The following is a 23172-nucleotide window of genomic DNA, read 5'->3' as shown; positions in this document are numbered from 1 at the left end:
CATATTTTCGAAATGAAATGGCAGAGAGTGAAACGAAACCGGGGCTAACTGGTGCTTCCTCCTCAGGCTCCACTTCACTCAGCTGCCCCACAGATCCGCTGCCTCTCCCACTTTAACCTCAATAATAATCCGGAGCTAGCTGGGAGCGGCTGGCGAGGCATTAGCCGCAGCATGACCGGAGGGAAACACAACCACAGCCGCTAGCTTCCCAACTAGCCCCGTCTCTCTGTTTGGATCCAACCGGAGCACCGAGCCCTGGTTTGTTATTCAGGTTAATGTGGGAAGAAGCAGCGGGTTTATCGGGCAGCTGACTGAAGCTGGGTGAAGTGGAGGCTGCGGAGGAAACACCGGGATGGGTTAATGTCTGGAGCTTGAGTTATTAGTGGCTCGGTCCCAGCAATGGGTCAGGCGTTACAGTTGTGTTAAGTGAGTAAGTTAGCCCGGCAGCCCAGCTAACATTTTCAATTAGCATTATAAAATGTAGCCTCCCCGTGAGGCTACATTTTTGTAATATATTTGCTGAGATGGAGGCGAGGCTCAGTGACTAGAAGAGCTGATAGAAGCGCTCCATAGCTGTAAGTTACTCCAGTAGCCGGTGACAGCCGACTCGGCTAGCGCTAACAACGTTCCTCCTCTTCTCCGTGAGTGAGAGCGATGTTTTAGCCTAGCAGGCAGCCCGCGAGCCTGGTGGGCAGCGTGGTGGGCTGCTTAAGCTCCAGACATTAACCCATCCCGGTGTTTCCTCCGCAGCCTCCACTTGGGGGTGGGGGGTGGAGAGCAGAGGCAGAGGGAGGAGTGGCTCATGACACACTTTGTTTTGGTCTACAGGCAGTGCACAACAGCAAACCTAGCGCTGAAACGATTTCACTTTTTGCCCCTTTAAGAACCTGAAAATTGTACTTAAGTATGGTGCTTGAGTAAATGTACTTAGTTAATTTCCACCACTGCATGGAGCTGGATGTTCAAACTTTGCATAGATGTTTAAGTTAAGGCAGATGAGAAGCTCTGTGGCTCAGCTGCCATGGCAATTTAGTATATTCAGTCTGCTGATGAGGACCTTGATGCAGTTGGAGACCTTCAGCTGAGATTTCTGTTTTTTTAAGAAAGGCTGTTAGTAATGTTTGGTATAGAAAAAAATCTGTCTTTTGTGCTATAAACCATTTGAGATCAACAGGTACACAGGAAATGCTCTAGGGCCACAGATTCACTGTTTGACAATAATTTTATGGTAATTTGATTAATTGCAAGTTAGTTTAATAATATGCGACATTAAAGCACAATATAAACTGAAATGGAAATCTTTTAATGCCAATAATAGCCCTATTCCAAATGACATTATGCTCACATGGTGCATATTCTTAAATAAATTCTCATTTAATTAAATTATAACCAAACTAACTTTGAGGTGGGGGTGTGAAATGTAGTGGTTGGACGAAGTTTTCAGATATTAAGCAAACTTAACAATAATACAGTGTAAAAATACTCTGTTACAAGTTAAAGTACTACATTCAAAATGTTACTTAAGCAAAAGTATTGACTTAAAATATACTTAAAGTAAAGGTACTCATTATGCAAATGACCAATTTCAGAATAATGTGCATTATATTACTGGATTATAATTATTAATGTGTCAGTGTGTTCATCATTAATGTTGCAGCTGGTAAAGGTGAGGATAATTTAATTACTTTATATACTGCTGAGTGGTTTATTCTATAATTTTACATCAAAACGTATTAGTTGATTTATAATTTGTTTCACTAATCTGAATCTATAAAGTGACTAAAGTTATGGAATGTGGTGGAGTAGAAGTATAGAGTTGCATAAAATCAAAATACTCAAGTAAAGTATGAGTACATCAAATTTGTACTAGTACAGTACTTGAGTAAATGGACTTATCTTAAAACTTCAATTAATAGCCCGGGCTGTTATTTGCTTAAATAACTAAAATCAGCAGGCCTATATTTGGGATAGGCCTTTAATACCTTTCACACAAAACTGTTGCTCAGCAACAATTGAGAAATATGATCAGATGATTTATTTAAATCAGTATGAATATAACTTGTATAAAAATTAGGATCTAGCTCCGACAGACAGAGGATAACAGCACCCAGCACACCATCACAGCACTACTTTATCCTGTTAAAAAAATACTCACAATTTGAATTAATTTTACATGAAAAACACATCTGATTCTTTTGATCTGAGGACCCTTATGGACTAAAGGAATATGAATAACTTATCAGCTAATCAAGGAATGGACACATGGTCTGACTTAATGACTGCCTCAGAAGAAGGGAGGCACAATTTGTTTTCGTGACGCCAGTAAATCTGAATGAATCAAGGTCCTCTCTGGTGCTCATGGTTTCAGTAAAATAAAATCAACCGATCTAACAATGTGTAGCAGCTCCATATTGACAAAAGTTTAGATTTGTATGTGCGATCTAAACAGTTACACTGCTTGGCAACGAGTCCAGGTGTCTAATTGAGACAGGCCATAGTGGTGGACCCAGCGCTCATCCATAGTAATGAATTGAGCAAGAAAATTGTCATCAGCTTCAAACAGTTCTAAATTGTTCCTTGACATGGTGCCTCTGCTCAGCAGTCAGAAGATGTGGGGCCCATCGAGCAGAAACTTTTGAGAAGCTAAGCTCATTCATCAGAATATGATCTGCTACTTGCTATTTGTCATGTTGACAATCAGCAATCTTGCATGATCATGTCCAGGGCAAGATCGAGGTTTTCTTTGGTGGTGGCAGTTGATGGTCTCCCTGACCTCGGCTCATCTTCAACACTCTCCCTGCCACGCTTGAATTCTTGTACCCAGGGTTTGACTGTGGCATATGAAGGGGCATTGTCGTGAAAAGTACTGAGCATATCTTGGTGGATTTCAGATGGTGACATTCCTTTGAGGTGAAGATATTTGATCACAGCACGATACTCTATTCACCTCAGGAATCTACAAAAATAAAACAAAAAGAGTTTGAAACATGATGATAATAAGATAAGGTGCTAGATTATAAAAAAATAATAATTTGGCTTGTTCTGCTACTCATTTTCTGGGTTAGGCTCAAAACTTTAGTCACCCCTTGTATTTGTCAAAATGTGTTGCCAAACTAGGGTAGTAAAAGGGACTGGCCGTTTAATTGAAGTTTTACGGTAAATACATTCCAACACTGTTGAATTGGACCACCACTGAGATTTAACCAAGTTCTGTTGCTGGAAAAGAGGAAACAAGATAGATTTACTTTTTTACTTTCCTCCTACAAATGAGGCTATTATTAGGCTATTATTATCATTATCTGTATTATTATTATTATTATTATTAATGATAATAATAATAATAAAGATGGGCTTAAATGCAAAATTAAGACCAAAAACATAAAATAAAATAAGAGTCTAAAGACAGGATGATACTGAAGTGTCTTGAGTAATGTTTACGCACCAGTTGAACGAGCACAACCGTGACCATGAAGGCAGCATCAGGTTGAAGGTTGCAGCACACAGTGTCCTTCACTATAGAAATGTGAAGCAGACAGTTAGGCTACTGCATACTGACAGAGCAGCTTCAAAATGACGCAACAAAAAACCACACCTCACATCGGTTCCCCCAAAACAGCCTCCTCCTTTAACCAACTTTTCATCCAGATAATTAATATTGAACTGAAATGTGTCTATTCAGCTTTATAATACATCCCCCTCTCCGCCCGTCTCCCACCACCATCACCGCCAAATTGGGAGCCTGTCTCTATGACAACGTAGTACAGGCGGGGTTTGCCAGCTGGAGGCAGAGTCAATCAGTCCTCAGTTGGCATCACCGGCTCGAAACCTCCACACCGCATCACGCCCTGAGTGGAATGGAAGAAAAGGACAAGAAAGAGAATGTATGTAGCTGTGTGCTCTTTGTCAGCTTTACGGCATGCATTGCATCATTTCAGCAAAAATATGATTTCATTCACTGTGTGTGTCTTCGGAGGGAAACAGAGGAGCTTAGTTTGTCCAGCTGAGTCACTGGTTGTTTAGGATGTGGATCAATACAGCTATTGTTCCCATCGGTGCCATAGGCTGCAGCTCAGCGCAGATTGAGACCTCAGGAGGCTGCATGATGAGGGACCATGGTGCATTAACACACTAAGTGTGTTTAGGTGTAGGCCTCACCCTGTTTGACCGCTCATCAAAACATGTCTATTGTTTCACAGGGGGAGTACACCGGAGAGATAAAGGGTGGGCTGCGGCCTTCAATGAAACTGGTCGTTATGGGAATTATTAACCAAAAACCTAAGAAGTAAGTGCACACACCTGTTTTCACTTCGGAATAAAAAGCGGAATATACATTACTGATGTACTGTAGTGCACGTGACGTGGCAGCCAATTAAAGTCAGTCATAAAAAAATCCCCAAACCAGGATTGTGAAAGCGCACAGACAGCTGCTGCCTGTGTTTGAGCGCATATGCCAACCACCCAGCTAGTCCCTGTTTTGGGAAAATATCTTTGTAATGTCAGTGCGTTTCCTAATTATAGGTTAGTATGTGAATGTGCGTGGGAGAGCTGCAAAATCCCATGAAATCTGAAGAGTCACACTGGGATTGCTTTGGTTTGATAACATCAGCTGGTTGTATAGTGATTCAGACTTCAATCGAGGTCCAGTTATAGATGAAAATTAGGCTGCACCGAAGACAACATTGTAGAAAAATAAACCGTGACGCTGAACTTTTTTTTATGTCAGCAAACTTATTTTTAGCAGCAGGGACATCAGGAGCTCTCAAATGACCCTTTTCCTAAATAGGCTACTGAATGCAACATGACAGAGCTTTTTATTTTGATTTCTATTTCTTAGGAATGATTGTGTAGCTGGGTTCAGGATAAAGGCCAAGTTAACTGTTAGTCTGAGCTTGCCAGATGCCAAATCTACTGTTTGGGTCATCAAAAAGGTGCAGCCAAAACATTTTCTTTGTCATCTTGGTGCTCAGATCAGGTTCAAATAAAATGTAAATTACCAAAAACTGTAAAAAAAAAAAAAAAAAAAAAAAAAAAAAAAAAAAAAACAATGCCAATAGCATGAACTCCCTGCAAAATGGAAGATTTATGCAGAAAAGTGTTGTTATGTTAATTGTTATGTTTGCATGTAATCACGACCATGTACATGATCACTGTGTAAAAAGTATTCCAATCATTTACTTATTGGTAAAAGTATTAACACCACATTGTAAAATACTCCCAGTTAAGTAAAAGTCTTAGACTCAAAGTGTTTCATAAGTAAAAGTACTGAAGTAATGCAGCATATGTACCTAAAAGTTCTCCTGTTGATGCATTTACATGCATGCAATACATGGGGCGGCAGTATCTCACTTCATAGAGACTTGGCTTGGGACCTGGAGGATTGCCGGTTCAAGTCCCCATGGACCAAGTATGAAGCGTGGACAGGTAGCTGAAGAGGTGCCAGCTCGCCTCCTAGGCACTGCCGATGTTCCCTTGGGCAAGGCACCGAAACCCCAAATGCTTGGGGTCCCTGTCCAAGGCAGCCCCCTCACTCTGACATCTCGCCATATAATGCATGTATAGGTCATGCTGGTGCATGGGTGTGTATTTTGGGCCTGTGTGTATATGACAGTGGAGTATATCTATCTTTATCTAACTACTAACTTAATTACTTAACTACTTTATATAATGTCTGATGGTCAAATGTTTAGCAGTGCATCGTATTCTATAAATGATATCATATATCTATCATCATGTTTTCTCTGTAAAAATATTAATCTGTAAAGTAACTATATTTTCCTCTGAAGTGGAGCAGAAGTCACATAAAATGCAAATACTCAAGTACAAGTACTTTAAAATTGTACTAAAGTACAGCATTTGCATTTTGAGTAAATTTACTTTACTACTATTGACAACTGGGCAAAAATAAACAGTACACCATAATAAATTCTCCTGCAGAAATAATCCAACATGTCCTCTACACATTTTTTTTATTGATGAGTGTGCTTATGCCCTCTATCAACTATAAATCTGTTAGTCAGTCCTCATTAAATGCATCATTGCTACATTACAGTTAAGATAAAGACCAGAAGATGTCACTGTTCTCCAGATAATCTACACAGATATATAACCCAGCTGATTCATCAGAAGATAATGAAAGGCAAACAGACAGAAGAGCTGCGTCAGCAGTGGAGGAGGAAGTATAGATCCTTTACTTAAGTAAAAGTACTAATAAAACACTGTAAAAAAACATTACAAGTAAAAGTCCTGCATTGAAAATATTACCTAAATAATATCAGTATTTAAAGTATTCAAAGTAAAAGTATTCAGTAATGTAAAAGCAGGATATTATTGTTGTAGCTGTTTGAGGTGGAGCTCATTTTTAACTATTTTCTATCTACTGAAACTAATGATTATTTTCTCCATTAATCAACTGTTTGTTTTTTATTTGTCAAATAAATAAATGAATAAAATAGAGAGATATACCATCACAATTGTCCAGAGCCCAATGTGACACCTTCATAACGTTTGTTTTGTCAGAACAACAGTCAAGACCTCAACATCCAAAAATATCAAATTAAATTATTAAAAGAAAAAGCCGCAAATCTTCACATTTAAGAAGCTGAAAGCATGAAAATTAACTAAATTATTATCAAAAAAAGAGGCCAAATAATTTGATATCAATTGACTTATTAATTATTTCAGTCGTACTTGAACATTTGTAAATGTGTGCAAAAATCTTTTAATTTGTAAAGCAACTAAAGCTGTCAGATAATTTTAGTAGAGTAAAATGTACAGTATCTGCCTCTGAGATGTAGTGCAGCACAAGTGGCATGGGGAGAAATACTCAAGTACCTCAGATTGACAGTGCTTGACTTAAACATACTGAGTTACATTTGACCTCTGCGTGTGAGTCTTTTCTTTAACTTTCATAAACTCTCGTCCGTCCCTGATGTCTCGTGTGTGTGTCTCCGAGCAGCATCGAGGTGGTTCTGTCCAGTAAGCCTCAGGAGGAGGACGCAGAGGGAGATGTGGGACTTCAGTTAAAGGTGAGCTTCATGGATAAAGCCGTCCATCGCAACGCCCGCCTGGCTGGAAAGTGGGGAAGACCTGAAACTACCCTCTCCTTCTTTCCCTTTGCATCCGGGGAATCCTTCAAGGTACGTTTACATTTTCTGACGTTATGTTCATAGGCTGTGGGTGGTAGGAAGACACCAGCTCAGTTACTGACAGTGAGAGCCACAGTGGAATAAACTTGAACTCCTACAACATCTTAACATGTTAGTACACTTTCTTCTGTTGAGTGATGTAATGTGTGTGATGCAGGAGTTACTGTAAACTTATTTCTGCAGTTACACTCAGTGTGAATCACTCTGTAAGTCAGCTTTAAACATACACTACAGGCAAATCTGTCTGCCTGGCTAATGACAGGAAGTAATGGGTCTGTCTTTGAGCTGTTGCATCAAAATCCAATAATCACATGACATGCCATCACAAAAATGTACGCTTGCAAGACCTGCTGTGAATCGAATTCATGCTGCAGAGAATGTAACAGGGTCGGAGATTATGATCCATTATGACTGAGTTCATCTTCTGACCCTGAAGGAAGCATTAGCTTCAGCCCAAGAATTTTTTCCCTAAAGCTCCTAAAAACATGGTTTCAAATCTCACTGTATAACATCAGATTTTCATGACTAAACAAGCAACAAGCAAAGTTAAAGTTCAGGGAAGAAAACATAAATACAGAAATATCTCAAGTCAAATAACTAAGACTGTTCCAAGTGTTCATGTCAGACCACGTCGCTCACAGTAAGAAATATTTTCAGGGCCTTTAAAGGTCCAGCATTAGGATTTCATGGCATCTAGCAATAAGGTTGCAGAACTTAAACTTCTTTCTTGTGCCAAGGAGAACTACCCCACCCAGCAAAACCTTGTTGAAGACTTTGAAACGACAACATCTCAACAACATTTAGATTTGGTTGACAAGCGTAAGGTGAAAAGATGTCTTTTTCAGGTTGTTCAAAAGGCTATTTTTAAACCATAACAGTCATTCATCATCTCAATGTTTGCTGAGTTTTTGCAAATGTGATCTTATTGGGATAAATTTGGGCCAATCAGACAGACTAAACACAGCCTAATTTTCAAGGACTCTTCTGGGCTAAATAAAGTGCAGGATGGGCCATACAGATTTACCCCAAAGAATAGCGTCCATTGATGTCTGGTGCTCGGTGGGTGGTGGCTGACATGAAAATGCAAAAACACAAATGGCCTCGTAGGGCAGGTGTTTGATTTGTCCGTTTTGGACTACTGTAGAGACAACATGGCGGACTCTGTGGAAGAGGACCTGCTCCATATGTAGATATTAACGGTTCATTCTAAGATAGCGAAAATACAATTCTTATATCCAGGTGATTATAAACTAATGAAAACATAGTGATGAATAAATATATCATTGATGCCAGTAGATGCCTCTAAATCCTGAACGCTGGACCTTTAAGTTGCAAGCAAGTTTTAGTGTATAAATATTGACGGCATGTAATTAGGTACATTTACTTGTACTAGTCACTAGTTAATAAGTTTAGGTACTTATACTTCCACTTTACCGCGCTTTTAACTTTTACTTTATTTCATTTTAGATGCAAATATTGTCCTTTTTACTCCACAATGTTTATTTTAAAGATTGAGTTACTTTGCAGATTTATGTTATTAATACAAAATATAAATTAACTAATAATGATGTATTATTATAGGTTAAACTACTCAGCAGAACAGGCTTTAAAGTAATTAAAATTAGCTCTACATTTACCAACTGCAACATCAAAGTAATGTACACTAGTCCATACCCATCGGTAGCTTTGTCACCTTCTACCTATGCCAATCCACAATGCCTATGTGCAGTTTCACATAGATTGACCACGTCAGTGAGTAGAAAAATGTGGGACAGACAGAATGACTGACTGACAGAATTACACACTGACAGTTTCCGTGATTATGTACAGCATACCATACCATGACTTAGTCATACCAAAAATTAGAAAAAAAAAACAAAACATTGGTCCACAGGGGGAGCCACAGCGATTGTCGCATTTTAACCATTTTTAAGCATTTTTCTGTTGTTATAGCGCCACCCAGTTGCCAATTAGAGTTAAATTTCTCCAGTCACCTTGAGGCGTCCTGTTCTACATATCTACCAAGTTTAGTAAAAATCGATATGGCGGTTCGGCCTAGATAAGAAATTAGCTCTCTAGCGCCCCCATTTTGTTTGATGGGGTCAATAATGGAGGGGTCCCCTCAGATTATGTGTGGTCATATGCCTACAAAGTTGCGTGGTGATGGGTGAAACCCTTGAGATGTTATACACCTTTATGTGATGAGCCACGCCCTCCGCAATATTCATTGCCTTATAGAAGCTCAGTTTTAGTAAGTTTTCCAATTTTTGCCAAAAGGGAACTTTAGATATTGGTCCCTAGATTATGTTCGCCCAGTTTCATGCAGATCGGTCAAACATCCTAGGAAGAGATCGATTTGAAGTGTTTTTCAAAAAATTCAAAATGGCTGAAAATCTATATAACCGGAAGTTATGGGTTCTTGAGGCAAATTTGTTCCTCATGAGGAGAGGCATCTCTATGCAAAGTTTCATGTCTCTACGACATATGGGCATGAGATATGCCCATTCAAAGTTTGCAATTTCAATTGGTTGCTACAGCGCCCCCCTTTGGCCAATTGATGTAATATTGCTTCATTGGCATCCTCCCATGACCCTCTACCACTGTGCCAAATTTCACATGGATTGACCAAGTCAGTGAGGAGAAAAACGTGGAACAGAGACACAGACACACAGACACACCCACAGACAGAGTTTTCATCATTATATAGTAAGATACAGTGTATTAGTAATTATAATCCAGTTGCCTCACAGCAAGAGTGTTCCTGGTTCAAACCCAAGATGGGGTAGCCCTTCTAAGTTTGCACGTTCTTCCCGTGTCAGTGTGGGTTTTCTCCAGGTACTCCAGCTTCCTCCCACAGTCCAAAGACTTGCAGGTTAATTGGTGACTCTAAACTGTCCGTAGGTGTGAATGTGAGTGTGAATGGTACCCCACCTCGCACCCAATGCACCCAATGCAAGGCAGGGTACACCTGGGGTAGGCTCCAGCTCCCCATGACCCCCAACAGGACAGGCGGTTACAGAAAATGAATGAATATTACTGAAATGTGCCATTCTGCACTTTTGGTACTTTAAGTATATTTTGATGCCAACACTTATGTGCTTTCACTTCAGTAAGATTTTTAATGCATGACTTTTACTTGTAGAGAGTATTTTACACTACAGTATTACTACTTCTACTTAAGTAAAAGCTTTGAGCACTTCTCCCAACTCTGAACATTTCACATCCATCACTCTTCATACTCTGCTGACTGAATGGTCTGTTTTAATTGTTTACAATTTACAAAATATAAGTGACTGACCTTCTCCTCCTCTTCATCCCCTCTGACTGTCAGATGGAGATCGTTTGTGAGCACCAGCAGTTTCGTATCTTGGTGGACGGACAGCCTCTGTGTGGATTCACCCACCGCATCTCCCGGCTCGCCTCCCTCACTGCCTTACGAGTCTTTGGAGACCTACAGCTCACCAAGGTGGCCTAGCAGCAGCTTCTCGCCTACAGATTAACAAACTGAGGATGTTCCGGGGACAGTGTACAACACATACGGTTAGAATAGAGCTACTTTTTGAGTGAATAAATTAACCCATGATGGGGATGTGGGGAAACAAAATTAAAAACCTGCCTCGTAATCACGTGTCAAGACAAAGTGCCTTCACTAGATTACCTGTTTGGGGACTTGAAGATAATGACTGAATGTGACAGTCGTGCTAAATGTCTTTAATCAACCGAGGAATGTGATTTGAACCGAAAGCAAAAGTGGTCGAAGCTATAACATTTTCCCTTTGCACAAACGTGATGTGTCACTGCTGTAAAAGGCGTGCTGCATCCGTCTTTGTGCGTTTAAAAATCTCAGACGTTTGTCTTTGATTTCTCTGGAGTTAACCTTTGAAAGCACTTACGTTTACGAGCGCCTGCATGAAGATGAATGTTTCTGAAATCAGCTGATTGTCATTCTGTGCCCGACTAAGTACTGTAACAGGTGTAATAATGTAAAACAGTTTAGCGTACAGTAGTGCATGCCAGTTATTCACACAGTGTGTTTGATTTCTCTCAGTTTGCCTTCAGATTACACAGCTGGAGGGATTATAGGTTATGTCACACTTTCTGTTATTGTACTTTTATCAGCTTGTGTACTTTTCTCCTCCCCCGAGCACTTTTTATGTGAATGTTTCATATTGGCTTTACTTCACTGCAATAAATCACTTTTGTTGTTATTGTGTTTGTTGTTTTCCGCTCTGTGGTCGAGAAACAGCTTCCTGGATTTACTCCAAGCCCCGCTGTGCAGTATCATATATCATGAGGTATTGTGTCACTAATGATTTCACTGTAAACCAACACCAGCTCAGCCTGAGTCATTCAGATAAGGCTCGACTCAGCTTGCTGAGTAGGAGTGTCTGTCTGTGATTACTGGGAGCAGCCAGCCTCAACCTAAACTTGATGATTGTAAGAAATACCTCCTGAGGCTTTTCTTGTCTCTACTTGTACTTCCTCTTGGGGATTCTTATGAATAGTGCCATATAAAGCCATAAAAAAGATTCCACTCAGGGTTTCTGCAGCGTTCAACAAGTAAAAGTTTTAATACAATACATTTTAATACTTGTTTTACACAGTGGCGCCCCCAGAAATCTTTAATAGGGGTGGCCACATGGGGCCACTAACATCTTGGGGTGTCACACCAAAACCAAAAGCATCAATAGAACTTTAGGAACTGTTGAAGTATATAGGCTAGTTCAAGGGTCAGCAATGTTAACTATCAAAAGAGCCATTTATGACCAAATATAATTTTAAAAAATCTGTCTGGAGCTGCAAAATATATTTGAGCCTTATAGTAACACTATTGCAGTGTTGGCAGTGAAAGCAAATAAATCTGTCCATGCACTATTAAATTCTGTATTTTCCTCTGAGACATTTATTTTTATGGATTTGGAATCCATTGCTAGCCTAGCTAGGGAGGCTCAAGATGAGCCACGACTGTTGAGGTTTGGCAACATTTTGTTGAAAAGGTGCCAGGCTGTAGATGCATGCACATTTTTGTTTTGGCTTTTAATTCAGTGTATAGGCTACACATCTTTACAAGTGGAGAATGTCGTCAAAGCCACTGAGAGCCACTGGAGAGGGGCTAAAGAGCCACATATGGCTACGGAGCCACAGGTTGCCTACCCCTGGGCTAGTTGAACATGAGGGCTGGCATGATATCAGATTTTCACCACATGATTATTGCTGCCAAGAGAGTTCATGGCAACAATATTATAGTGGTAATTGTAGAAAATGTGAAAAGAAAAAGTAGAATCTGAAGCCATAGAAAGTAGTGGAGTATATGTGTTGAATACAAAAATGTTTATTAATGAAAAAATGTAAAACACATTACACAACTTAAACTGAATAATTACAAGATAAACTGCTACAACTGTTGGGCTTTTAAAACCCTTCAAATCTTCCTTGTACAAACTTTAAAACACAGAATAATGAAGCAGAGAGCACTGGCACGTTAGAGACAAATGAACAGAAATGTTTTGTAACCACTAACACTTTCACTTAAACTGCATGATCCCAGTTTGTTGCTACAGTAAACATTCATGGAATGTGTAAATCTTTCTTCTTGATCAATGAACCCGTGGACATTTTAGGAAGTGATGTTTGAACTCGCTGCTCTATGTCTGCTCTCTGATCGCATCTATCCACGCCATCTTGTCCTGGTGGGTCGGAGCCTGGATGAAGTAATGTGTGTCTGACTGGGTGATGATTTTAAACAGGTTGCCTTGAACGTTGCCTTTCACACCTGTGTGAAAGAAGTAAAAACAAAATCATTACCTGTCCTATCTTGTAATCATTTGCTTTAATAACTTTGTTTAGAAGTGTAGCATCTTGGTCACTGTGGTTGGAGACAGTGACTCACCTGAGGGAACTCCGTTATCGCCCAGAGAAGACACCAGACAGCCTCGCAGGGAGAAGCCGCCAGCGGGGCTGATGTCATCCTGACAAGTGACATAAGACAGGAAGTGGATAAGACTGACTCAGATTATGTAGAAGTGAATTACTAAGAATTATGAGTGTTACAATAGATGACAGCTTCAGAGCCGCCCTGAGGCAGCAACAAAGCAAACAAAAGCTTTGTTTGGTTTGGGATTTCCTCTGTTCAGTGTCGTCATCATACACAGTATTTTGCATTTGCTGTGTCCATAAGTGGAATACACTAACCAGATTTCTTTAAGGTTTACCTGGTAAGTGAATCACTTCCTTTAGTCATTTTAATTATAGGGCCTCCATAGTATGGGCTGTACACTCACCTTGGTGGGGTCATAATAGTGAAGGTAAGCAGGCTCTGAACGCAGCACAAACAGTCGCACCTTCCAGTTCTTCCTTCTGTGTCCCTGTGTTTAAATAAAATGTCTTCATTTAATCACATCATATTTGAATGCATTTGTTATAGTCATAAGATATAATGGTAAATAGTACACAGCTATAGAAGAAATAAGGTTGCCAGGTTGTGAAAACCCCCTCTAGCTGGTGTTTATCCTTTCTATTTCATAATAAATAAAAGCTTAATTCTCACTTTGTAATAAGTCATCAAGTCTCTTATCAATTACAAGCCTAGCCCTAAGTAAATAACTAGTCCCTTTTATTAGCCTGGTGTGGCTCCACAGTTTGACAAATAAAGGCCTGTCTCAATGAGAGGCCTGGTCTGGTTGCCAAGCAGTTTTTTGGGTATTTTTTTTAATAGAGGTTCTTCAGTTGTATAAAAGCGGGTTGTTGGCTACCTCAAATTATGTGTCTATTCGGGGCGGCTGTAGTGTAGTGGATAGTGCTGGTGCCCCATGTACAGAGGCATTGCCTCGCTGCAGCGCTCGCGGGTTCGAGTCCGGCCTGCGACCCTTTGCTGCGTGTCAGTCCCCGCTCTCTCTCTCTCTCTCTCTGTCCCCATTTCACACACTGTCCTATCCAAGGCAAAAGCCCACAAAACATAATCTTAAAAAAAAAAAAAAATTATGTGTCTATTCCTCGATTACCCTGTAAGTTATTCATGTTCCTTTAGTCCCTACGGACAACCCGGTCTAACTCCAAAGTCCGAAGTCGAAATCCGGCGCTTGGGCAGTGACTTGCAGCGTCAGACACTGACTAAAAAAGGCATCCTTTAACATCGGCATGTTACCCGGCTAATTGCCATTGTAGTTAAACAGCGCTCGGCAGCGTCAGGTGAAACACGGCAGGGAGAGAACAAAAGTTGGGGGCTGGTTGGATGGGTCCAACAAACACTAACTTTCACCCAGGATAGCAGTGTTCGCATCCTGTAAGATTATAAAGCCAAACCCTGTTCTTTTTTCCTAAACCTTACCACGCATTTGTTGTTTAAGGCAAAAAAATGTCAATTTGCATTGTACTGACGTAGTGCGTTTATTTTGAAAGAGACTGTATGTAAATGTTAAATTTCCTGTGAAAAGAGAAGTGTATTTTGAAAGAAGACAGTGCATGTAACAGGCTGAAGTTGAAACAGTGTCCCAGAACGTCAACAACCAACACACCCAGGGTACCTTGCACGTTGTATCTGGACTAGACTCAAAAGGTCCATGACCAAACCTCAATATGTGACAAGGTTAAAGTTAGAATGTGTTGCTAAGGGTCCTCAGATCAAAAGAATCGAAAGGGTTTTTAATAGAAATTAATCCAAGTTGTGAGTATTGTTTTAACAGGATAAAGTGGTGCTGTGTTGGTATGCTGGGTACCGTAACTCTCTCTCTGTCTCTGATGCGCTGCCGGTTGATAAGTAATATTCATACTTGTTTAAATAAACAATTTGATCGTATTTTCCATCTTTGCTGAGCAGAAGTTCTGTGTGAAAGGAATTAAAGGCCTGTCCCAAATATAGGACTGTTGAGTTCAGTGATGTAAGCAAACAATAGCCTGGGCTATTAATTGAAATTTTATGGTATTATTATTTTCACGTCTCAACACAGGGCTGACAGCAGCGTGTTTACCTGTTTAAGCAGATATCCTCGCTTGATCACTTTCCCACTGAGCTCCACTGCAGACAGCGACGTCTCTGCCTTCACACTGCCTCTCTTCTTTAAGTTGTCAGACTGTGATTCAACATAAATATACCCTGGGTTAAACACAACTCCAACCTGCTAAAGAAATGGACTAACACTGAAAATACTCTGAGTGTGGCACCATGCAGCAACAAGCTGGAGATTGGAACAGTTTTCAGACTTCCTGATACTCACAAAGCCGTAGAGTGCAGTGGAGTCGTCCATGAACTGCTCACCGAGGCCGGCGGTGCGGAGAGCCTCCACACTTTTCAGACCGACCGTCCGCAGGAAACCCTCCTCCAGTAGGGCTGAGGCCAACGTCATGGCCTCCACACGGGTCAGAGTCATCTGCATGAACACCATCCAGTCCACCACCGCTGAACCTGCAGGGACATCACATTTATGTATGTCTGTATGTGACACTGAAAGCAGATACGTGCTGTATACACACATATAGTATATATATGAAAACGTGCATTGAATAAAGATGTTGTAAATGTTCACCTGAGAAACAGTTGCTGTAAGTGCTGCCCTGCTCCACATGGGTGCTCATCTTGATACCACTGTGGACGTCATACATGGAGTCCAACACCTTGCTTCATAAGAGAAAGAATCAAAGAAAGAGAAAGAGATATAGTCATAAAGAAGCAGTGACGACATGTTTGCAGGGTCAGACATGCTGATGACATCCCTGTTGGTGAAATTTTATTTGTAAGACTTACCTCAGATCAACGTTGGTTAACTGGGATCCAGCAGGGTCTTCCTGGTTTGTCACCTTCCCATCTTCACCCAGCTTTTCGATCGCAGCAGTGATGTCATCTGCCCAGTCGTCTCTCTCCTCCCGGGAACAAGCCTCCAAAAAATGATCCACCCCATTCTTTGTCCGCAGCTTGAACACCAACTGGGAAATAATATACAGACAGGAGGTTGATGTTGAGTCTTTTGGCCCAAAAAAACAGATAGCAAATTGTTCTTCAGAGTTGGTAGATGATGGAAATCAGGTCCTGACAGAACAGTAACCTGAGGCAATACATGTGGAAAGATTAAAGAGTCTCAGACGGTGACGCCACACCTTCAGTGTGGTTTCTACCAATAAAAATAAAAACAAAGGAAAACACTGAAGGAAAAATGCAGTGCAAGAACAGCAGCTGGAACATGGAAAAAGGACATGTGTCTTACCAGTATATTTACTCATGTACTGTGCTACAGCTTAACACTGATATACATTTTCTTCAACTTTATACTTCTTCACTACATGTCAGGCAGAAATATTGTACTTTTTACCTCACAACATTTACCTGATAACTTACTAGTTACATAAAATACATGATTCTGTTACATGATAAGATGCAGCACTTTAATACTAACCAACCAATTAGTATCCAAAGTATCTAAAATAGGCTCCACATTCACAATCTTCATTAAAATGCATTCATTAGTGATAAAAACATAATAATAATAATAATAATACAGTAAATGTAAGTTGGCATGCCCCCAGTTTGAAGAAGCAGACTGGAGTCCAACATGGAAGCTAAGCAATCTACTGCTGTGGATGGGGGGTCAGCAACAAAATTTATTTTAGCCACCTAAAAAAAGTCCAACATAAAAAAAAAATCAGTATTAGTTGAAATGTATGCTATATTTAGAATATCCTTATTGCTTCACCTTAAAGTCACACTGTGATTTCCAACTGGAAAATGAAGCTGTTATATCGCTCTCTTCACAGCCAGACTCCACTGAGAAAAACAGTGATTTAACACTGCTGAACACAGGAGCTGCTGATCTACTGCTGCCTCAATCAGTTGGTTAGTTTGTGTAATTGTGTGACTTTGGTGTTTAAAAGGGTTAGTTTAGATTCACCAAAGTCACACAATTACACAAACTAACTGATCGAAGCAGCAGTAGACCAGCAGCTCCTGTGTTCAGTGAGCTAAAATCACTGTTTTTGTCAATGGAGTCTGGCGGCTCCGATGAAAGTGGCTTTGATGGGGAACTAAAACTGTTAAGGTCTTCCCCGTCGGAATGGGCTGTCTGACGGAAAGGTAAAGCTGTAAAAATACTCTCAATGTAATGATACTTGAACTGATATTAATTTTTTTTAGGTGGATAAAATGCATTTCGTTGCTGCCCCATCCACAGCAGTACATCACTAAGCTTCCATGTTGGAATCCTGCCGCTTCTCCAAACTGGGGGTGTACTGACAGACATCTACTGTAGGTAATACACTGGCTATGGATATGTACCTCATACCACCCCACTACAAAACCCAAACTATCTCTTTAAGTAACCTTTTAAAGTCAGAACTTCTATTTTTATAGTGAAGTATTTTCAGACTATGGTATTTCTACTTTTACAGTAAAAAATCTGAGTACTTCTTCCATCACTGAGCTTTACAGTGTAAATTCAAATGTGTGTCTTTGTGTGTTGTGTATATTTCCGTTGTCTTCCCTTTAAGATGACTGTTCATTATTTCATTTGGCCGTCTTTGCATTTTAACTGCTGAGTTATTTAATCATTTAAGACAAGAGGCAGAAAACGATAGAGGGCTGTAATGACATGTTAGAAACAAAAATGTCAAATGTTAAATCATATAATTATTTGAATCCATATGACATTTCTTCAAGGCTTAAATAAGGTGACTTTCCAAAAATAATCTTCTTATAAAACTTTCTTTTACTCCTCTAAAACTTTTGAGTTCCTTGAAACTTGTGTTCTTCTAAAACAGCACACAACAACTAACTCTGGAGTCTCAAAGAACTCACCGGTCGATTTTCATGCTCCAGATAAGGACAGGTTATCTCACAGTCCTTCAGAAGGATTTTCCCTCTCTGACATGAGTCCTTCCTGCTTCCTTCGTACTTGTAATACAGCAACTTGTCTGGCATCATCACAAACCAGCGTGCCTTCCAGTTGTGCACAAGATGACCCTGTAATCACAAAAATGATTGGAAATGTACTCAACAACTCACAACACACTCTTTACCTTACTGTAGTGTGACAATAAACTGCTTGGATTTTGGTGATTAAACTTTGCATCAGCTCAAACTCTGTTCCACAAATAAAAATCTGAATGTATTTAACATCTGCTACATCCTACACTACATGTCGCTGAATGAAATCTACATTCTACAGAGTATGCATTATCATGTATTCCAGGAAATAGTCTTACCCTTTTCACCAGGAATCCTTCTCTGAGAATCACGTTCTTCTTCTCTGTATCCATTCTGTTTAGTGTGATCTTAACAACTGAGCCTTGTCTGTTCCTGCCTGCTCAGGTTTTTAATGTAGAGGGGAGTGCGTCACCCTGATCACACACACACACACACACACACACACACACACACACCCACCCTCACACACCTCTTGCTCAACACTGGGAGGCCAATCCAATGCTGCAGTTTCTTCCAGTTATCACATGAGGGTGCACTGACTCCTTCAGAGGCTCAACACAGAGGTTGAGCATTCAGGGCTTTATAATTTTTAACAAATGTCAGTGCACCATGATATGCTGTATCTAACATGTGCAAACAACGTGCAGATGTATTCATGTACACAAATCACCATAATTCAGAACAAGTAAAAACAAAGCAGCAACCAGTCTTTTTCTGGCACCAAAGGAAAGACAGACTTGTTTCGGAAATAAAACCTGAACTTCAGCCTCAGCTTTTTGAAAAGATTATCAAACTACAGCTACATAATCTGTTAATGAAGATACACCAGTTCTGTCTGTGTAGTTCCTATTTGGTGCATGTCTACAAACTGTACAAAAGTCCTGCCATTGTGAGGCGAACGGAAAAAATGCAAAGTGGTCATGCTTCATTAACCAACACATATGGTATACTTTGAACAGCAAGCCACAGAATGTTTAAAATCTGTCTGCCGGCCACAGTTGACCCCCAGGCCAGACTGTGGACATGCCTGACCTAGTGGTACGCCCATTTCATCAACTACCACTACATCACTGACCTGAAGATAATTGCAATATAGCTGCAGTGTGTGTGTATGTGTGTGTATGTGTGAATACTTGTACTTGCCACACAGTGTGGACCAAAACATGTACTTAGGCCACAGAGTGAGGACATTTTGCAAAGTGAGGACATTTTGACTGGTCCTCAGTTTTTCAAAGGCTTGTTTGAGGGTTAAGACTTGGTTTTATGGTTCAAGTTAGAATTAGGTTTAGCTTAAGGTTAGGGTAAGGGTAAGGGTAAGGGGCTAGGGAATGCATTATGTCAATAAGGGCCCTCACAAAGTCAGAAGTACAAGAGTGTATGTGTTTACGTGAGTGAGTGTGTGCGTGAGTGAAACAGCAAAATCTCTCTAAACCAGGAGCTCAAAAGAAGTTTTCACTCCATCAGTTTAAATAAATGAAGAATTCACATCCTGGAGATGAAGCAGCAGGAAACATCCTCCTGTCAGATGAGAGATCAGTTTGTCTTTTTTTTATCCCGTTTTGATGAAAAACCAGCAGTTGGTGGTCGAACACAGCTCTCCTGCTTTGTAGCAGCTGTGCCCAACAGGAGGACAGAGTAATGTGGTTGGTGAGCCTGGCTGTTTTTTGGAAACTGTTTCTAAAATCTGGCCCTGGCCCATTATTCACTGCTCTGTCTCCTGAAAGAACAGAAATGAGTAGATACTGTCAACATGACAGCAACTTCCTCTAAACCTCTCTACGGATCTAACTCTCTAATAAATTCTTTCAACTTACATTGTGGGAGAAACATCATCTTTGAGTGCTTTATAACTTAACATTTACCCTGAAGTCTAACAAAGTATTTACTCTAATTAAACCACCAGTAACGGTTTGTTTGGCCACTTGAGGGCAGCAGAAACAAGATGTGAACACAAAATCTGACATTTTCAGATAGGCCTCAGCTAGAGCTTAGATCGGGCCCAAAAAATCCAGCCCGACCCGGCCCGAGCCCGTGCACTTTATGTCCGGGACGGTCCCGGCCCGTCCAATTAACTGTAATTATGGGCCCGAGCCCGATTTAAACCTGACATTTTTCAATAAGTTGGCTGTTATAATTAAGAGTATTAAACCACAATTCTTGTTATTTGAATGACAAAAATATAGGATCTTAATGAATGGCGCAACACGGAAGCATGATTATGTAATAAAACAGGTGTTTATTTTAGGATCCAGGTGGTGAAGGGCTGTGCGCGCACAATGTTGCAACATTGGACGTGTGGAAAGGATGACGCAGTTATTCAGCAATTTAACCACCGTTTATTACTGAACAGTACAGGTTACTGTTGGCCGTAACCACGCCAAAACAACTAACAAACAACAACTTAGCTGTAACTCCATCTGTGCCCTCCTGCTCTCTCCTCCAGCACGCTCATACACACACACCAGCACGCGCACTCACACAGCCCTCCTCATCCCCGTCACACTCACACCCCGCACCTCATTCAATCCCAAACATGCCATTAACTCACAGAACATTGACATTATAACAGAACATTTACTGCAGGGTCGCTACAGTACATAGCCTATAACATTATCAAATCACAGCTTTAAAAAAAAAAAAAAAAAGTCATATCTTACCGGCCCGGCCTGGGCCCATCAGAGGGAGGGGGGCTCCCAGCCCGACCCGGCTTGGGCCCGCGGGCCGGGCTCGGGCTCGGGCAGAGGATCTAAGCTCTAGCTTCAGCACGCTAGCATACAGTTGCAAATTTACACATCTGGCCCATACCTAGCATCATAAACATACATTTTGAGGTTCTGACCATCTGGTTAATTTAAGTCCAATATTCTCTCTCCTTATGCTCTGTTTTGGTCTCCACCAACTCCTGATAGAAGTATCAGACTCGTTAGCTGCTAAATGCTCCACTGTGTTCACCAGCTAGTCGCTAACTGTTTCTGTCTTTATTATTTATTCTGTCTTTATTAAGTACTAGTTGCATTTAATGGTAGCTCACCTAGCACAACTGAGCTAGCTAACATTAAAGCTCAACCGAGGAGGATGGCATTAATACTTAAATCTCCTGTCGTCCATGAGTAGATGCACGCTTCCGTCTGTGCAGTGATAAAGTTGTCCGGTGTAGTTCCTTAGAAGGAAAATAGTTCCTACAGGAAGCTGCTCACTTTTTATATGAGAGAGAAGGCAGACATCTCTAGAGCTGATATAAACCAACATTTGGCAACTCACACCAAAACGATCTGGACTTATAAGTAGGAAAAATATGTATTTTTGATGTTCAGATGAACTTTCCCTTCATGTGCAGGATTTGAAATTCTCTGACTTTGAGGCCCCCTGGTGGTTCTAAATTGAATTAAATTAAAATTAACTAAACTAATGTACACTAAACTAAATAAACGTTACTATACTAAACTAAACAAACTAAACTAAACTAAACTAAGCTAAGCTAAGCAGGAAGTTGACACCGGGCCACAGGTTGGAATGCAACCCGGTCTTCTGCAAAGGACTTAGCGTATGTGGGGCGCACACTCTACCAGGCAAGCTAGAGATCACCCCAGCTTGAAACTTTTCTTGGCATATGCACTGGATGAGCAATAGAATGCTGGACGACTCTGAAGTTAGCATCACAGTGGTGATGCTAACCTATGGGATTTGTCCATTGGATTTTTGATTAGTGCCGAAAAGAAGCTCTGTGGCAAACAAATGTTTATGATACTTACACGTTCTGTTCAGCAAGATATTCTTCATAGATTAACACCACTTTTATGATTTCTGTAAAGCCAGAAATAAAAAGCTGACATTAGGCTATAAACAAAGTACACTACAGTTGCATGATCTAACATCACCACCATAACAAGACTGTAAAGCCGTGTTCAGTGTGGCTCAGTGTGATGACACTCCTGTTAGCAACCAGGTTTTTAAGACACATAGAAGCTTCAAAATTCACAAGTTTACCAATGTGTTTTATGCTGCGGAACAAAATGCGAAAGTCTCTTAAGCTTGTGTTCACCACAGGTCTTATTTCAGGCATCTAACCAAAAACCTGATGACTCTGAGATGAGGGAACAGTGTGTAGTAAAATGCTAACTCATTTCCGGGTTTTAGGACTCATCCCTTGGGAATTCAAATGGGCAGTAACCAATGGAGAGACACCAACACTTAAGTCATTGCTCATTCTGATCAATGGTGTTACTTCATCACTCACTCACAGACACTTTCTCCATCAAAGCGCTGGCCTTGCATGCTGCAGTCCAGCCAAAAAACACACAGGGCCCAGGTGTGGCTCCTGAAGTTGATGACAAGCCCTGATGTGGCTCCTGCAACACAAAGAGGAACAGCAGAGTAACAGCACACCTAGGGGAATGGAGGAATCGTCACAGTCATGTAATGTCACATAAATCTTTATTTTGGATGAAAACCAGAGGTTGAGCCCTCATTTGATAAGAGAGGCATGAATCTTAAGGATCTCCTCTCTCCTGCAGGGCTCTTGTAAACTCTCCAGTCTGTCTCCCAGGTGAAGGAACCTGCACATACAAGCATGTGGTTATGAGACAACTGGAATGTGTGACAGACTCAGCCCGGCATCCTGCCAACTGACTGTCAGGAAAAGAATCTGTTCAGCACATAAAGGAACAATAACCCAAAATCCTGCTTGTGAGAGTCGAGCACCTTTCTTAAGTCAAAGTCAAACACACTCCTCTGAGTTGAGTGTGTAGTCAAGTCACAGGTTAAGGTGTGTCTGGAATGCCCTCTGTGTAACATTAACCATAAATCAAACATTAATTACGTAAAATAAAGATGATGGTGTTTTGGCACGCCAGGATGTGAAGGGCTCTGACGCAGGTCAGCTCACGTGGGGCACCCAGTTGTCCTGGTCACACACACTTTAAACACAAACACTCGCTGGACTGTGTTTTCTTGGTCCACAGACTTATTGTTCACTGGGTGTGTGTTTGCGTGTCCACGTCCACAGCTGGTTACACAGAGGATGTTGCCAGTAAATCTCGTGCTTTATGAGACTGAAGAGGAGACAGGATTCCCTCTGAGGTGATAAACATGAGGACTTAAATCCCAAATTTGCCTGTC

General features: G+C 40.8%; 2 protein-coding genes across 2 annotated transcripts; one reads left to right on the top strand and one right to left on the bottom strand.

Moving 5' to 3' along the window:
- The first annotated feature begins 3741 nt into the window (after nt 1-3741).
- LOC117266912 (galectin-related protein B) lies at nt 3742-11353 on the top strand. Its single transcript, XM_033642330.2, has 4 exons — nt 3742-3881; nt 4197-4282; nt 6956-7136; nt 10477-11353. Exons 1-4 carry the CDS (start codon nt 3855-3857, stop codon nt 10618-10620), a joined length of 438 nt encoding a protein of 145 aa, XP_033498221.2. The 5' UTR covers nt 3742-3854; the 3' UTR covers nt 10621-11353.
- Nucleotides 11354-12461: 1108 nt separating this feature from the next.
- plek2 (pleckstrin 2) lies at nt 12462-18466 on the bottom strand. The gene is made up of 9 exons (XM_033643507.2): nt 18333-18466; nt 17926-18090; nt 15886-16064; nt 15668-15759; nt 15359-15546; nt 15113-15214; nt 13427-13510; nt 13036-13114; nt 12462-12918 (listed from the first exon to the last, which is right to left on the bottom strand). The coding sequence occupies exons 1-9, from the start codon at nt 18384-18386 to the stop codon at nt 12791-12793; spliced, it is 1071 nt and encodes a 356-aa protein (XP_033499398.1). The 5' UTR covers nt 18387-18466; the 3' UTR covers nt 12462-12790.
- Between the last annotated feature and the right edge of the window lie 4706 nt (nt 18467-23172).

This window comes from Epinephelus lanceolatus, chromosome 15 (genome assembly GCF_041903045.1).
Source record: "Epinephelus lanceolatus isolate andai-2023 chromosome 15, ASM4190304v1, whole genome shotgun sequence".
Lineage (NCBI taxonomy): Eukaryota > Metazoa > Chordata > Actinopteri > Perciformes > Serranidae > Epinephelus > Epinephelus lanceolatus.
The sequence above is the reverse complement of the archived record's forward strand: the minus strand, read 5'-3'. Positions and strand labels throughout refer to the sequence as shown.